General features: G+C 45.6%; 1 protein-coding gene across 1 annotated transcript in view; it reads left to right on the forward strand.

Moving 5' to 3' along the window:
* Positions 1-18,570, forward strand: part of Clmp (CXADR like cell adhesion molecule) — a 100,955-nt gene that overhangs the window by 72,249 nt on the left and 10,136 nt on the right. The window contains exons 2-5 of the mRNA XM_021172772.3: positions 4,254-4,411; positions 15,148-15,349; positions 15,976-16,143; positions 17,853-17,975. Coding sequence (XP_021028431.1) covers positions 4,254-4,411; positions 15,148-15,349; positions 15,976-16,143; positions 17,853-17,975 — 651 coding nt within the window. The remainder of the gene's footprint in view (positions 1-4,253; positions 4,412-15,147; positions 15,350-15,975; positions 16,144-17,852; positions 17,976-18,570) is intronic.

Raw genomic sequence — 18,570 nt, forward strand, 5'->3', positions numbered from 1 at the left:
GCTGGTAAATTACTTAGATGATAACTCCTACACCAAGCGCTGAGGCCTTACCTAGAGCCTGCTTTGACTATACACATTCAGGGGTCATTTCCTTAGTTCATTACTCGGAGCTTGGGAACATGTAGGGAGCCTGTACTCATGGGGTAACCCTTCAGGAAGAGCAAACATGGGTGACTAGGGACAAGTCGTCCGCCTTGGGCATTCAATGAGCTTTGGGAAAATAGGAAAGTCTTTTTTAGGAAGAAGAGAGGTTAGAGGTTGTTCTTTGGTCACCGCCCAGCCCACTATCCCTTATGAGAGGGGCGGGGGATATGAATATGTTTTTTGTTAAAACTTCCTCTTGCCTGGTCTTTTTGAAAAAAGTCTGGAATGATCAAAGGAGTACAATGAGACCCAAGGTTTTAGAGCGCAAAATCTTAAGCTAATCTTAAGCAGCAAGTACACGAAGAATTAGCCCCACCTCAGCATGGAGGAGCACGGAGGGAGCGCGGTTTCCAGGGCAGCTGACCCCAGGCCGGGGGGGGGGGGGGGGTGGTGGTGGCTGTTGATAACGCTAAGGCTGAGAGGTTCCCACTAGCACCTTGTTAAGTGTCTGAGTTGCCCGTAAAATCCCCACTAGGGAAAGCCCAAGGCTTCCAGGAAGGCGTTTTGCATATACACAAGAAGCCTCTTTCCAAACCCTCCTTCCAACCCCGCTTCCTATAGATAAATACTACAGCAAAAATTTCAAAAATTCTTCCCTTCCCTGAACCCCTGCAACTCACTAGCTTGGCCAGGCTGTGATCTCCTCCTAAGTTATACCGACTGTAAGGGTTTCTTCGCCCTAAGGTTGATCCCTGTTGCCCAGGGAATCCTATGCTAGCAGCCAGAGGGTGGCTGGACCTGCCCATTCCCTCTCACCCACCAGATGGCAGGCACATGCCAAGCAGTTTCCACAAACACTACCGAGGCCCCTGCCAGCTCAAACTGTAGATTCAACATATGGTAAAAAAATATTTCTTAAGATGACAAAAAAAAAAAAAAAAAATCCCAGAAATCTGGTAGCGTCTTGGAGTTGGGGGGGGGGGGGGAGGAGGGTGGCGGGGGCTTGAGGTTCAAGAAACAAGGCAGATCAGTAGGCTCTGGTTGACACTCCCTGCCTCGCTGAAGTCGTTTGTATTCACGAAGGCACCCTCCTGGCGCTGCTGTATTTAATTCTGGATGTGTTATAAATAGAAGCTAGAGAGCGCAGTGCACACCGCCCACCACCGTGTTCCGGCCCTCTGGGGACATCGGCCAAATCTGGGCCTTTGTTTCCCTCTAGTGGCCTCCCTCCGCAAGTCTCACAGCAGAGCCTTTGCATTTGTTTATTCTGCATATAGCAAGGGCCTCCTGGATGCAAGAGGGTGGTATAAGGTTCTTGAGCTTTGCAGGAGGCTAAGACAACTCTGCGGGTTTCAGCGGCGAATGAAAGCTGGCACATCCTCGGCCAAGCCCAACACAGTACAGAGCAGTCAGTTTCTCCGCTTTCCTGGGGGCTGCCATGTAGGCTGAAGGAGAACCGGCAATGTTATAGAGCATTTCCACTCTAAATGATTTAACCGGACCTCATCTCACGATGTTCCTCCCCTGTGCCAAGGTTCACTCAAAAGTAAAATAGGTCTAAATGCTGACTGGCTATCTGCTATGTATTCAGACTCACAAAAGCAAAAACCAAAAGCAAAACTATGTTAGTTTACAGGAAATCCTCTCACATAGGCAGTAAAAGTATGATTTTAAAAGTATGATTTTGGGCTGGCGAGATGACTCAGCAGTTAAGAGCACTGACTGCTCTTCTGGAGGTCCTGAGTTCAAATTCCAGCAACCACATGGTGGCTCACAACCATCTGTAATGGGATCGGATGCCCTCTTCTGGTGTGTCTGAAGACAGCTACAGTGTACTTACATATAATAAATCTTTTTTTAAAAAAAGTTATTTCTATATTGGTTGCACTACATAAGCTTGGCACACACACATTTGTTCAAATATGAGTGTAACACGTGGGTTGCATCTCACAGCCTTGCACTTTGTACCACATTTGTTCTAAAAGAACTTGACATCTGGGGTACACGTGATAAGAAGAGGCAGGAATCCTGGCTTGGAAGAACAGCCAGTGCTCTTAACTGCTGAACCAACTCTCTGACCCCATCTTTTTTTTTTTTTTTAAAGATTTATTTATTATTATATATAAGTACACTGTAGCTGTCTTCAGATGCGCCAGAAGAGGGCATCAGGTCTCATTATGGGTGGTTGTGAGCCACCATGTGGTTGCTGGGATTTGAATTCAGGACCTTCAGAAGAGCAGTCAGTGCTCTTAACCACTGAGTCATCTCACCAGCCCCTGACCCCATCTTTTTAATGTTTTTTTTTTAGCCCAGGTGGCCCCAAACTTTTGATTCTCCTACCTTAGACTCCAAGTGATGGGACTAGGGGCACATGGATTTGACCTTTGTTTTCTCTATTTTAAAGACAGGGTCTGACTGTCATGCTCAAGTTCAAGTGACCATCTAGACTCAGCCTCCCAAGTAGCTGCGGTTATAGATGTGTATCAGCATGACTAGCAAGGCACTCAGTGATAACAGCAGTTTCCTTTCTTTTAGAACTTTGAAATGCTACCCTATCCTAGACAGATGATTTCCATACAACATTTCTAATATTTACCAAGCCCTTGGAAGACTGTCCTGAACCCTGTAATTAGATGCCCATGAACTTCTCTAGATTTACATAATTCTCCTAGCATGAATAATTTCCCTTTATAGTACAATGGTGTTTGTAATGTTTTCATTCTCCGAAATGCACGCCGCTCGAAAGCAGAAAATCATTCTGGGGTTAGAGCAGCTCATTTGAAAATAAGAAGGCTCTCCTGGGCTTCAGGGTCTTTGACCCTGTAACTTCAGGAACTAGAGCTGCCTGTGTTGATGCAGTTTCCGTGAGTGCCATCCTTCCAGAAGCCGCTGCTAGAAGACAGATGAAAGACATGGTTGTGACTGGGCAGTGGTGGCACATTCCTTTAATCCCAGCACTCCGGAGGCAGAGGCAGGCAGATACTGAGTTTAAGGCCAGCCTGGCCTATAGAGTGAGATCCAGGACAGAGAGGGCCACAGAGAGAGAGACAGAGAGACAGAGACAAACAGAGAGACAGAGAGAGAGAAACCTCAAGAAATAAACAAAAAATGAAAAACAAAAGGAGCTGTTGACTTATATCATTTGTTTTATGTTGTTATTGAGTGCTAAGAACTGAGCCTATTGCCCAGCAGTGGTGGTGCACGCCTTTAATCCCAGCACTTGGAAGGCAGAGGCAGACAGATTTCTGAGTTCGAGGCCAGCCTGGTCTACAGAGTGAGTTCCAGGACAGCTAGGGCTATACAGAGAAACCCTGTCTCGAAAAAAACAAAAACAAAAAACAAAAAAACAAAAAAAGGAACTGAGCCTAGATCTTCTCACAAGCTAAATAAACACCCTCCCACTAAGCTAGATCCACAGGCTTCTCGCCTTTTTTTTTTCTTCTTCCATATTTAGTATTTTTGAGACAGGGTCCCACTGTGTGACCCTGGTTGTCTGGGAACTTACTTTGTAGACCAGGGTGGTCTCAAACTCACAGAGATGGGCCTGCTTCTGCCTCCTGAGAATTGGATTATGCACCACCACGGCCTGGCTCACTCTTTTTATTCAGAGACAGGGTCTCACTAAGTTGCCAAGGTTGGCCTTCAACTCCTCTGCAGCCTGAGCCTACCTGAATCCATTCATCTACCCGCTTTAGCCATCTAATCGCTAGGCTGTAAGGCTATACCACCAGGCCCAGCAATTACCTCATAACTTATTTTAAAAAGCAAATAACAACCGCAAAACTAATAAGGGGAACTGACCATGGTTGCTAGTGAGGTGGGGAAATTGCAAAAAGCCAACCTGGACTAGATAGTACACGCCTGGTCAGCTCAGTTATACCGTGAAACAATGTTGCCAAATAAACAAACAAAACACCAACTAGATTAACCAGGAAGGAACACAGGCAGCAATGTGAAATCTATGGCGGCTGAAGACTCTTTGCCTCTGCAATTGTGAGGAGCCAGTGGCAGGCATAGTGCTTGCAAGCCTAGAATCCCGAAGCCTTGACTCGCCCCCTCCTTGCCCACAGGCTCTCCCAAGGCTTTTTTGTTGCAATTTCTGCCGGTCCGGGCTATCATCCAGCATCTGCATCGCTCATTAGAGGGTTTTGCTCTCTCTCTCTTTCCAGTATCCTATTATGTTGGAACGCTGGGAACTCACACTGAGATCAAGAGAGTGGCAGAGGAAAAGGTTACCTTGCCCTGTCACCATCAACTGGGGCTTCCTGAGAAAGACACCCTGGACATTGAATGGCTGCTCACCGATAATGAAGGGAACCAAAAAGTGGTAAGTACCCCCCTAGCTACAGTTGCTCTCCTTTCTGCCCTCACGTCACCTTCTTTAGCCTTCACATCATTCTTGATGGGACTGGAAGAGTTTGTTTTCTCATCTAACAGCAACCTGAATGAATTCATGTACAAAACTAGAGAAAAAGGACCCAGGTGGCACACACTTATAATCTTAGCACTCAGGAGGCACGGGCAAGAAGAACTCTAGTTTGAAGCTAACCTGGGCTACATAGTAACACCCTGTCTCCAAAAAGCAGGGAAAATAGAAGAGTATTTGTATTAGGAGGATCTAATCCAGAGGCACCAGACACTGGGAAAGGAAGTCTGCGCTGTTAACATCTTCATCTAAGAAGCGGGCTAAGATGCAGCAGCTTGATGCCCTGGTCTGGTGAGCAGAACTCAAAGCCCAGAATTCTCTTCCTCCTGCTTCTCTAAAACTGTCGTCACCTAAGCAGGCCTTGGCTTTGCGAAGTCATAACTTCCAGGTTCTGAAGATGACAGATGACATGTGACACAGGTGCACATACGGGACAGGAACGACAGTGTCGCTCCCAGATGTGACCACGACCGACTCTTCCACAAGACAGCCGATGCTGGCTCTGAAGTTGGAAAATAAAGAAGCAGTCTTGGGACTTCCACACTCAATGTGGGGAGGGCTGTGATGGGCATGGGGTCCTGTGCTTCTGGCAGTGTGGGCAGAAGTTGTAGTGCTCGGACTCCGGGGGCACCCCATGCTGCCTGCTCGGACTCCCGGGGCACCCCTCGCTTCCTGCCATTAGACACCAGGGCTAAGTAATCTGCTTACCATCCTTCCATCCTTCTTTGCCTTGACTGCCTGCAGCCAGGCTCGTCCTCATTCAGACACTTACCACTCACTTACACAGTGACTTACTATTGCTCTTATTCAGACTTACCTTTTTCTTAAGACTCTCTGATGGAGGAAGATTGGAATAATGAGTGGATAGGAAACCTAATTCTTTATCAACGCCCGTCAGTCACAGATAGTACTTGGGGGTGTGCTGCTGCGTTTTAAAATCCAGGATGTGTTCTATTCTTACCAGCCTTGCTGATGCATTTACGGAGCATCTATGCTTTTGGTCTTGGTCTACCCTAGTGACTAAGCAACCATACCCACTGTGAGAGGTCCTGGCATTTCTCACCTGCTATCCGAGATGTGTGGCATGTCCTTTCATAAGGTCTGTTCTTGCTGTGTGTCTGCAGCTGACGCCACTCTTCTGAACCCATCTTTGTCTTTAGGGCTTAGTCTGGCCGGGCAGTGGTGGCGCATGCCTTTCATCATAGCACTTGGAGGGCAGAGGCAGGTGGATTTCTGAGTTCGAGGCCAGCCTGGTCTACAGAGTGAGTTCCAGGACAGCCAGGACTACACAGAGAAACCTTGTCTCAAAAAAAAAAAAAAAACCAAGAAAAGAAAAAAGAGAACTTACTCTGTAAATGAGGAAGTATGTCCTACACCCTACTGGGCAATTTTTTTCATAAGCAGCAATGCTCTTCAACTTTAGACATGGTTACATTTCCATAAACAAACAGGAAAGTTCACAAACTCATCATACGTTTAATATACCTATCTACTGAATACCAAAGCGGGACCTATCCGACCTTAAATATGTTCATATTGTTTGTTTTAGCCTAGGGTTGGGCAAAATGGTCTAGCATAATGCCTGCTTTTGATTAATAATAGAGTGCCACATGTCTTATGTGAAATAAGATTTTGTGATTTTGCCCGGCGGTGGTGGCACACACCTTTAATCCCAGCACTTGTGAGGCAGAGGCAGGTGGATTTCTGAATTCGAAGCCAGCCTGGTCTACAGAGTGAGTTCTAGGACAGCCAAGGTTACACAGAGAAACCCTGCCTTGAAAAAACCAAAACCAAAAACCAAAAAAAAAAAAAAAAAGATTTTGCTCAGAGTCTTTTAATCTTGCCTCCTTTTTATGGCGCTTTGCTTTTTCCCCTCTCTCTGATTTAAAGAGAGGAGGAAAGGGTGTCCTTCCCTCCGGATGTCCCCGTTATTAATTTCATAGGATGGTTTGTACTGGGAGAAGCTAAGGTTTCCACTAAAAATACCTCTCATGATCACGCTGGAGTCTTTAACCTGCCTACACGGCTGCTGGTGTCACCTTGTTGTGTGATTCTGCTTGTCATCTTGTTCTCTCCTAGCACGTCCTCCAAAGGCGACCTGTTCTCTGCAGAGCAAGGTCACCTTAACCTGAATGTGTTTACTCGGAGAAGGTCCCGGTCAGTCATAGACATGATAGTCGCAGCCCTGAATACAGTAAGTGGCTCTGTGTTCCTGGAAGAAAAGCCCAACAAACAAGCCTGAAAAAGACTCTCTCCAGAGTCTGACTCCAGTCAGACCCCCAGGTTCTTCATGATCTGGGGCTGCCTTTTCTGTCCTGGTGGAATCTGTTTTGAGTGAGAGTCCTGTCTAGTCAGTTCACTACATAGTTCCCATCTTCAGTATCTGCCCATCTTCAACATCAAATCACGGCGATGGCTGTTCAACACCAATCCTCTCCACTCAATAGAGGCAGCAGCTCTCTTACCTCTGATGTTTCTTTATAATTCAAGGCCCTGCTTTATTCTTTGAATCAGAGTTGAGCCGACCTCTCTCCCTGACTCAAGGCCTGGCAGCAGTAGTGTCTACAGATGTCATCAGTCACCCGGTGGAATAGATGTTCCCACCATATTTAACGAATCTCGCTGGAGTACTCTCTCCTGTGGTGCTTGTGTTTATCCCCACTCACTCAAAGTACCCACAACCACACATCTAACTTCTGCCCAGAAGTTTTCATTTAAAGGAAGAGGGGGAGAAAAGAGCTTTTGAATTATACATTTGAACGATTCCAGGAGCGAAGAAGTTAATATAGGCTTAAAAACACCACTCAAGTGGCTTTGTGGTCACAGTTTCCAAACTTACCTTTGGTGATGGGTGGGCATCATTTATCCGGTCATTCAGACCCTACAGATTTATTTAGCATTATGCCATTCTAGGTGCCATGATACAGCTGTGAGGGGGTCAACATATCACTGCCTCCTTGGAGCACCCATGAAAGGCATCCAATAATTTGAAAGGAAAAGATTGGAGGAAGCAGTGTACTTCCTCCTGTAAGCAGTCCTCCTGGACTGCTGACATAGAATGCACAAAGCCCTGGGTTCAACCCACAGCGTCAAATAGAATGAGCACGGCAGTGCACACATGCAATCCCAGCACTTGGATGGAGATGGGAGGATCGAAATTCAAGGTCGTCTTCAGCTTCATAAAGAGAAGGAGTAGTACAGTCTTTGTGACGTGAGACCCTGTCTCAGTGAACAAAGAGTTAGTCTTACCAGAAACCATAGCAATTTCAGCACATGGTGTTTTGTTTGTTTGTTTTCTCTGTTAAAGGCAAGAATTTTCACCTTTGACTGAAGGAAGACCTTTTTATGTCTTCTCCTCAGCGTTTCCAAATTTTCACCATTTCTACTGTTGAATCTGCCATAAGTGCTACACTATCTAGACAGCCATGTAAGAGCAGCCTGGTGCTAAGTGACTGAGTCACCTACAGCACGGACAGGCTGGATGAAGGCTCAGGAAGGATGGAGTAGAACTGCGAAGGCTTCCCCACACTACCCAGAACGGTGCATATTTAACCATATGTATTGTTTCTCTTTGGAATTTTCATTCAGTGCTTTGGGGCAATGATTGGCTGCAGTGAAACCCTAGAAAGTAGAATCAGAGATAAGAGGACTGCTATATAAAGCTGGAACCACCCACCAAGACTTGCTAGAGAAGGGTCAAGGCTGGCCTTGGATTTGAGATTCTCTTTCCTCAGCCTCTCAAGCACTAGAATAACTGGCGTAGACCATAATGGCCAGCTTTGATGAAATCTTTTCTTTTCTTTTTTTTTTGTTTTTGTTTTTTTTTTTTGTTTTTGTTTTTGCTTTTGTTTTTGAAGACAGGGTTTCTCTGTGTAGCCCTGGCTGTCCTGGAACTCACTCTGTAGACCAGGTTGGCCTCAGAAATCTGCCTGCCTCTGCCTCCCAAGTGCTGGGATTAAAGGCATGCACCACCACTGCCTTGCTTTTTGTAACTTTTATTTATTTGTTTTATATTAGTACACTGTAGCTGTCTTCAGCCACACCAGAGGAGGGCATGGATCTCTCACAACAGATAGTTGTGAGCCACCATGTGCTTGCTGGGAATTGAACTCGGGACCTCTAAAAGAGTACTCAGTGCTCTTAACCACTGAGCCATCTCTCTAGCCCCTTGGTTTAAGTTTTGATGGCAGAAAGAAAACACAGCAGGGCAGTCACTAAGGCTAGGAATTCCTAAGCAACTCAAGAGACAAGGTTTAAGATGTAAGCCTGGGGCCTAGAGAGGTGACTCAGCAGTTAAGAGCTCTGGCTGCTCTTCCAGAGGTCTTGACTTCAAGCCCCAGCAACCACTTGGTGGCTCACAAACATCTATAATGCAATCTGATGCCCTCTTCTGGCCTGCAGCTATGCAGGTAGGTACACATGCAGACAGAATGCTCATACATGAGTAAATCAAATTAAAAAAAAAAAAAAGAAAAAAACAAAAACAAAAATAAAGATGCCTGTAGGGGCTTCAAGACTTGAGCATGGATGATCTCCCAGCCGTACAAGGGCATTTAAAATTGTTCATGTATTAGCCATAGAGGTTTTTTTTTTTTTTTTTGGTTTTTTTTTTTTTTTTTTTTTTTTTTTTTTTGGTTTTTCGAGACAGGGTTTCTCTGTGTAGCCCTGGCTGTCCTGGCACTCACTTTGTAGACCAGGCTGGCCTCGAACTCAGAAATCCGCCTGCCTCTGCCTCCCGAGTGCTGGGACTAAAGGCGTGCGCCACCACGCCCGGCGCCATAGAGTTTTAGAAAGACTTTAAGAGTGCTGGGGACACGTTGCATTTTAAGGCATTGATTTAAGAGGGCCTCAACTAAACTAACAACAAGCATAATCTCATACTATATAATAAAGGCTTATCTCCCCTCCCCTCCTCCACTCACTCATTCTCCAATTGACTCATGCTTTAGCAAGCACACACACAGAGGCACAGAGAAAAATCTACAAATATTTTTCAAATCTCACTGTATATCCCAAATTGACTGTAAATTCCCATCCTTACCACCTGGAAAACCTGGATGCTGAGGTTGCGGGCATTTCCCACCTCATCCAGTTTACAGTAAGTTTAAACCACGGGTGTGAGTAGTTGGGAATCTCAACCTAGAGATAGGAAATAAATAGTAGGTAAAGTTGCCAGGACTTTATAACTTCCGGGAGTGGGGGGTGGAGCGAGTCTGAGGGTGACTGAAGAGAAGGAACAGGAAAGGCTGAAATAGACGTGCTGCGTGAAGTGGGCTAACCAGTGACGCAAATCACAAGCTTAGCTCTGCATTTCAAGTTGAGAAGTGTTTTTATCTCCTTTGTCTAGGATGCTCGGAGTAGGCAGGGAACATCTGGGGGTGGCTCGGCAGTCCCGGGAACACGTATTTATTTTAGTCTTGGTAGAGTAGAATGACCAAAGAATTCAATCACTTTTCTTCTTCTATCCTAAGGCCGACTAAATTTCAAAAAAGGAGACTGGCCATCCCCTCCCAAAGCCGCCCAGCAACATACAACAGAGTTTTCTCTGCGTTCTCAGATTAAGTAATTAGAACAGAAAGCATCCAGTTCCCATGGTAACCTCTTACTTGTCACCCTGTCCTTTCCCCATTTGGCTTTGAGCAAGAAAATTCTTGATGGAAAACAAGCAGAAACCAATCTGTTGGGTTGGCTCAGAGGGTAAAGGTGCTTGCAGCCAAGCCTGGCACCTGGGAGTTCAATTTGTGAGACCCACCCGCTGGAGGAGAACTGAGTCCCACACCATGTCATGTACAAACATGCCAAGAAGTAAACAAAAGGGAAACAGACAAGCAATTTTACCGTTGCTTCCCAGGCCTCTGCACTACAGATGAGTTGTCAGACAGCTGAGGGGCTCTGCCTGGTCCATATAAGACATAACAAGTTGACTTGTCCTCCGGGAGGTTCATAAAACACGGCCTCACAACAGCTGTAATTCATCTTTGTCTCTTGTGTTTATTGGGCTGATATCCATTGTTATATCACACCATGTACAGTTTACTCTCGTCTCTAACCTTTTCTACAATTAAGACGAAATCATCCCGCCCAACCAGATGTGTCAGTGGGTAAAGGCACTTGCAGCCAAGCCTGACTACCCGAGTTCGATCCCAGGGACCAACTTGGTAGACAGAATTCACTCCTACAAATAGTTCTCTGACCTCTCTACATGCACTGTGGTTTGTACGCCTACACTTCATGTGTGTGTGCATACCTATGCACAGGCACACAGACACAATAAATAAACATGTCCAGGTATGGTAGTGCATGCTTTTTAATCTCAGCATATTGAGTCTGAGGCAGGAGGATCACGAGTAGGAGGCTAACAGTATCACTCACACTTCTTAGCCTCAGCAACAAAAGTCACTGATGCTCACAGAGAAACAAATCGATGTCCCAAGGAAACATACACTGCTCTTAGTCATACTTCTCATGTGCACTGGTTGTAACATCTTCCTGCTCTTGTTTGTTGGTTTGTGTTTTTATTCTGAGACAGGTTTTTTCATAGCCTGGAACTTGCTCTATCCTGGGTTGGCCCAGAACAAGAGCCTTTTGTCTTGGCCTCCTGAAGTCTGTGATTATAGGTGTTTGTTACCACACCTGGTTTCTCACCATGTTCAGTCTTTTAATGAATGAAATAAAAATTCCTGGCAGCCTGCTCACCTTTCCTGCACTGAGTCATGGTTTTACCCCTTCTCTAAAAGCTATCCATTAATGTTTCACAACACCCAACCCTTTGTGTTGTTACAGTTTCCAGCATGGAGCCAAGAACACAGCATGTGGGTCGGTCTTGTTTTGTCCTAAGACAAGGTAGTCCAGGTTGGTGTCAAACTCATGATACCTGAAACTCATGTACCTCATCTCCCAAGTGCTGGGACTATGGACTACGGCTCAGAGAATGAGTTTAGAAAAGGCATGCTGAATGCAGAGTTGGTAAATAGCCAGCCCAAAACTGCAACAACTGGACATAAAATCAAATAGCTGCACGGGGTTCCCTGGACACATCCAACATTATAGAAAGTACATCCATCAGCCTGTCTGCCCAGTTCCAAGGTCCTTCACAATTGTTCCTCAAAGGAAAATGGTTAAGAGACAGTAGTTATTGGGCTGGAGGGATGGTTCAGTGGTTAAGAGCACTGACTGCTCTTCCCAAGGTCTTGAGTTCAATTCCTAGCAACCACATGGTGGCTCACAACCATCTGTAATGGGATCCAATGCCCTCTTCTGCTGTGTCTGAAGACAGATACAGTCGTGTACTCATATACATAAAATAAATATTTTTTTAGAGAGAGAGAGAGAGAGAGAGAAAGTATAACTCGGTGGAAGATGTGCAAGGTCCTAAGTTCAATCAATCCTCTGTCCCCAAAAGGGGACAATGGAACAATGAACAAAAAAACAATGGAAGCCGGGCGTGGTGGCGCACGCCTTTAATCCCAGCACTCGGGAGGCAGAGGCAGGTGGATTTCTGAGTTCGAGGCCAGCCTGGGCTACAGAGTGAGTTCCAGGACAGCCACGACTACACAGAGAAACCCTGTCTCGAAAAAAAAAAAAAAAAAAAAACAATGGAACAAAAAAATACTACAGATGAGACCAAAGTGAAGACATCTTTCTTTCTTGCTAGGTTCTGAGTAAACCCAAGGAAAAGTATTCCGGGTCTATACTCCTCCCCTTGCAAATCTCACTCAATTGTAATTGAAATCAAGAGGACTTTGCATGTCTGATGGGAAGCAGCCATTCCTGGGTTATGGACTTTATGCTGAACTGGCCGGCAGTGCTGCTATTAGAGGACTGGGTTTTGGTAGGCTTGATCAGCATGGCTTTGTGACTAACAGGAATGACATCCAACCGCAAGAGTAAAGGACTGCAGGCTGATAGGCAAGGTGGATGTACTGACTAGTAAGGAATTGTTTTCTTCTCTTAGGGAAATCTAAAATGTGCTTTCACTAACTGGGAAAAGCAAACCCTGCAAGCAAACCCTGCAAGCTCACGCGTTTTGTGGGAAAAAAAAAATGTGATTTTTTTTTCCCCCAAGTAACAACTTCTTCCTCTTCCTCCCCTTCTCCTCCTTTTTTTTGTTTTGTTTTGTTTTGTTTGTTTTGTTTTGTTTTGTTTTTCGAGACAGGGTTTCTCTGGCTGTCCTGGAACTCACTTTGTAGACCAGGCTGGCCTCAAACTCAGAAATCCACCTGCCTCTGCCTCCTGAGTGCTAGGATTAAAGGCGTGCACCACCACGCCTGGCTCTTCTTTTTTTTTTTTTTTAGATGTATTTATTTTTATGGTTTGCTTGCGTCTATATCTGTGTGAGGGTGTCAGATCTCTGGAACTGTAGTTACAGACAGTTGTGAGCAGTGAGCTCATCTGGGTGAAAATTGAACCCATGTCCTTTACACAAACAGCCAGTTCTCTTAACTACTGAGCCATCTCTCTAGCATCCCAAGTAACTTACTCTTTAAAAAAAAAAAACAAAGCCGGGCGTGGTGGCGCACGCCTTTAATCCCAGCACTTGGGAGGCAGAGGCAGGAAGATTTCTGAGTTCGAGGCCAGCCTGGTCTACAAAGTGAGTTCCAGGACAGCCAGGGCTATACAGAGAAACCCTGTCTTGAAAAACCAAAAAAAATAAATAAATAATACTAATAATAAATAAATAAATAAATAAATAAATAAATAAAAACCAAACAAACAAAAAACTATTTTCTTTTTTTTTTTTTTTTTTGGTTTTTCAAGACAGGGTTTCTCTGTATAGCCCTGGCTGTCCTGGAACTCACTTTGTAGACCAGGCTGGCCTCGAACTCAGAAATCCGCCTGCCTCTGCCTCCCGAGTGCTGGGATTAAAGGCGTGCACCACCACGCCCGGCAATTCTAGTCCTTAATTATCCCGTTTGTCTGGGTTTTCAATTTTTTAATGGTTTTATTTATTTACTTACTTACTTACTTGTTTATTTATTTGTTCACTTATTTCTTTAGTGTGGGTGGGTGTTGGGGGAGGGGTGTCGGCATTATGCCCTGCTACTACATGAGGTCCTTATATTTGAACTGCAACCTCTTCGCCAACAGAACCATCCATCCCTCTAGCCTCGATTCTCAGCTCTTGCAAGAACAAAATATATTATTGGCAGTGACTGGCAAGATAGCTCAACTAGTAAAGGTGATAAGACCAGTGATCTGAATCCGAATTCCATTCCTGGGACTGGTGTTGTGGAAGAAGAGAACTGATTTCCATAGGCTGTCCTCCGACCTCCGCTGCTGACATACACACCCACACACATGAAAGATAGATAAAATTTAAAAGGTTTTTTTTTCAAAGATTTATTTATTATTATATGTAAGTACACTGTAGCTGTCTTCAGACACATCAGAGGAGGGCATCGGATCCCATTACAGATGGTTGTGAGCCACCATGTGGTTGCTGGGAATTGAACTCAGGACCTCTGGAAAAGCGGCCAGTACTCTTACCTACTAAGCCATCTCTCTAGTGCCTAAAAGTACTTTTTAAAAAACAATATTTTTCTTCATTTTTATCTTTTCTCTTCCATTTCTAAAATCTTCTGGGAAAGCTATTGAAAGATAAATAAATTTTAGAGCAAAAAGGAAAAACCGAGTCTCTGTGGAAGAAGAGCCTGCAAACCCCACACTTAACTTACTTGGAAGGTGGTGATGGGGGGGGGGTAGGTAAGGTCAGCTACACAGACAGCTAAGGCAGTCTAGATATCGCTCTCTCTCCCTTTCCCTCTCCCTCTCCCCCACCTCCCCAACCCCATCTTGTTTTTCAAGACAGAGTTTCTCTGTGTATCCCTGTCTGTCAGGGAACTTGCTTGGTAAACCAGGCCTGCCATCCAGCTCAGAGATCTGCTTGCCTCTACCTCCCCACTGCTGGGATTAAAGACGTGCACCACCATGCCTGGCTGTTGGAGACCCCATCTCAACAACAAAAAATGAACCCCATGGCTACAGAGACGAATGCTCTGCTGCCTGTCTGTGGAATAGGCACAATTAACAACGTGTCGGGGGAGGGGACTACTGAAAAAAAAAATGTGATGAGACAGATAGTGTGACAAAGTGACTAACAGAGAGGAAAACAGCGAGACAGAGAGAGAGAGAGAGAGAGAGAGAGAGAGAGAGAGAGAGAGAGAGAGAGAGCAGTGCGCTCTGAAGAGCCCACATTCCAGTGGTAGAGGAATTCAGAAGAAATGGTGGTGGACGGCCATTTCTGCTCCTAATCCTCTAACCTGAGGCAAGCACTGGTAACCTCTCCCGCTACGCTTCCAGAAACAGTATGCTCAGTGTAATGGCAGCTGTCCACAGCCAAGCCACCCCAAATGGAGTCGTTCTGAGTATTTAACGAAGTAGTTAGGACTTTATGAATAAACCCTACGCAGGCCCTGCGTGGTGGTGCCATACCTTTTGCCCCCAGGCGAGGCAGGAGGGTCTCTGAGTTTGAGATTAGCCTGATCCACATGGTGAGTTCCAGGCTGGCCTGGAAGCTGTGATCCTACTTCCTCGGGCTTGCTGGGATAACTGGTGTGTACTACCACACCTGGCCCTCTCCTCATCTTGAGAGCTGGAGAAGGTTTAGTCCCACCTTTTGCCTCTGTCTCTCTCCTCAGGTTATTACGTATTCCAGCCGTCATGTCTACAATAACTTGACCGAGGAGCAGAAGGGCCGAGTGGCCTTCGCTTCCAACTTCCTGGCAGGAGATGCTTCCCTGCAGATTGAGCCTCTGAAACCCAGCGATGAAGGCAGATACACCTGCAAGGTGAAGAATTCAGGACGCTATGTCTGGAGCCATGTCATCTTGAAAGTGCTAGGTAAAGTAGGACCCCAAAATAAATGTCTGCCTCCTTTTGCTGTTGTGGTTTGGTTTGGTTTGATTAGTTAGTTAGTTAGTTTGTTTGTTTTTTAAGACAGGTTTTGTGTGTGTGTGTGTGTGTGTGTGTGTGTGTGTGTGTGTAGCCCTGGCTGTCCTGGAACTTACTCTGTAGAAATCCAACTTGCCTCTGCCTCCTGAGTGCTGGACTTAAAAGCATGCACCACCATCACCTGGCAATGCCTGCATCTCAAGTGCTATCTATGAGGAAAGAGACAGCCGCAAGTGGTAAAATCCCCTATGTAATTCTTTGTAGTGCGCACTTAGACATCACCACAAAGAAGCATTTATATTCTAGATTTATAGCAATGTCTACCTTTTCTGAGTCACTGCAGGTTCCAGCGCTGCTAGTAGCAGCTGGGGGCAGAGGATGTTGTTAGGGAGAGGGACAGAGGAGGAGAGGGTGATCAGGGATCCAGGAGGTGAAGCATGGCTGGATAAATTTCAACTCAAAACTGAATAAAATCAGGCGTGACGGAGAGTTGAATAAAGCGCTAAGTGGGGTGTATTTTTTCTCCTGGCATTTGGAGACTCTCTGACCCATCAATCTTAAATCTTTTTCACCAGTGAGACCATCCAAGCCCAAGTGTGAGCTGGAAGGAGAGCCGACCGAAGGAAGTGACCTGACGCTGCAGTGTGAGTCTGCCTCTGGAACTAAGCCCATTGTGTATTATTGGCAGCGAATCCGGGAGAAGGAGGGAGAGGATGAACACCTGCCACCCAAATCCAGAATTGGTAAGCCATCTCCCTGTCAGGCTGCTGAGCCAAAAATATAACGCGGCGTCCACAAATTCCAAATCTTCCTTGTCAGAGGCGCACTAGATGCCCTGGAGCACGCTGCTGAATCTTGTACGTACGTACGTACGTGCGTGCGTGCATACGTGCGTGCGTGAGTGCGTGGTTGTCAATGGCTTGTTTTGTTCTGGCTTGGTTTGATTTGGAGTTTTTGGGTTTTGAGACAGGTTCTCATACAGCACCATGTCCTAGTTTGCTTTTCTGTTGTTGTGATAGAACAGTATGTCCAAAAGCTAGTGAAAGAGGGAAGTGTTTATGTCATCTTATTCTCCCAGGTTACAGTCCATCTTTGAGAGAAGTCAGAGAGGAAGGCAAGTTAAGAACCTGGAGGCAGGAACCATTGTCAAACCCTACTTACTGACTCTCTCTCTCTCTCTCTCTCTCTCTCTCTCTCTCTCTCTCTCTCTAAATCATGCTCAGCTAGCTTACTTTTTTTTGGTTGTTGCTTGGTTGGTTGGTTGGTTGGTTTTTTTGTTTTTTTCCAGACAGGGTTTCTCTATGTAGCCCTGGCTGTCCTGGAACTCACTCTGTAGACCAGGCTGGCTTCGAACTCAGAAATCCGCCTGCTTCTGCCTCCCAAGTGCTGGGATTAAAGGCATGCACCACCATTGCCTGCTCAGCTAGCTTTCTTATACAGCCTGGACCCTCCCACCTAGGGATGGTGCCGCACACAGTGACCTGAGCCCTCCTCCCACATCAATCATTAATCAAGACAATTTTTCACAGCCATGCCCAGAGGCCAGTCTAATCTGGAATGTTACTTGTTCCCTCTTCCCAGATGTGTCAATTTGACAATTAAAAACTAACCAGCACAGGTCTATTCTCAACCCTTTGCCTGAGATCAAATGTGAGGTCTTGTGTAGCCCAGGCTAGCCTTGAACAACTGATCCTTTAGCTTCCACCTCTAAAGTGCTGGGCTTACACACACGCACTACCCCCATGCCCAGTGTGAACCTCACTTGCTGTTATTGTTTTATTTTTAAGACAGGGTGTCATGAAGCCCAGGCTGACATATAACTTCCTATATAGCCAAGGATGGTTTTGAACTCTGGATTGTTCTGTCTCTGTCTCCCAGTTGCTGGGATTACAGGGAATTAACAACATGACTGAGTTGCTGTTAAACCTCTTGAATTTCATTTTTCATTTGTAAACTCAGACCGTAATAACAACAAAACCCATTTCTTTATTTAAATGGCACGGAAATGGGGGGGGGCAGGCTTTATTTGAATTAACTGGTTTAGTATCTAGTATCCACTAACTATTCTCCATCTTTTTTTTTCCTTTTGGTTCTGACTGTGGATTGGACCTAGGACCTTGTATACATATCCCCTTCTCCACAGACTCTCAGGAAGTTGTGCAAAACAGCCTTGAACTCACTTTGTAACCCAGTTAGGACTATGACTGGTAATGTTATGTATGCCTCAGCCTCCCAAATAGCTACAGGTCCTTTGTTCCCGATGTTTTGTAGTTCCTGAGGATGCACAACAATTTCAGATAATATCTCCCCATTCCCCATGCTCCAAAACAGGATCTTCTCTGTCAGTTCATCCCATCCAACCATTTGACATCACAGGTCTGTGATGCTCATCAATAAACAACAGAGATGCTGTTGTGGAGGGGATTTGCCATCTCGATTTCTGCTCCTACAGATTACAACAACCCTGGCCGAGTCTTGCTGCAGAATCTCACCATGGCCTCCTCTGGGCTTTACCAGTGCACAGCAGGCAACGAGGCTGGAAAGGAGAGCTGTGTGGTACGGGTGACTGTACAGTGTGAGTATCTCGGGGTTGTCTTTCTTTTACGATGGAGATTAAAAACCCAGGACCTTTAGAATGATAGCCACTGAGCTAAACCCCCCAACTTCCCAATAATGACTTTTTTGTTGTTTCATTTAAAATTTGTATTGTTACATTGCAGTTTAGTATAAGATGTTTTAGTCGTGAATAAAAGTAAGGTCAAGGTCAAAGTCTTCGTTTCTAGAAGACCATTTAATGATTTTTGTCTGGGTGTATAGTTACCAATGTGAATTAGCCAGTCCTCTGGACTAGAAGCAAACTATGGAGCTGGGAATTTGGTTCAGTGGGATAGCCCCTGCATGGGTAGCTCCCTCAGTAGGATGCCAGCACCACCACCACCACCAGACACACACACACACACACACACACACAAAAGTGTGTGCATACACTGAGAGAGACAGAGACAGACAGAGACTCTAGAGACAGAAACAGAGACCGGGTGAGTTTAGAGATACACACTGCAATCCTCAAGTTTACAAGGTGAAAGCCAGATAACGGAAGTTGAAGATCATCTCCCCCCCCACCACCACCCCCCTACACACAGAAGTTTAGAGCTAATCAAAGCTACATA

This window comes from Mus caroli, unplaced genomic scaffold, assembly GCF_978045245.1.
Source record: "Mus caroli unplaced genomic scaffold, Mus_caroli_1 scaffold_11, whole genome shotgun sequence".
Lineage (NCBI taxonomy): Eukaryota > Metazoa > Chordata > Mammalia > Rodentia > Muridae > Mus > Mus caroli.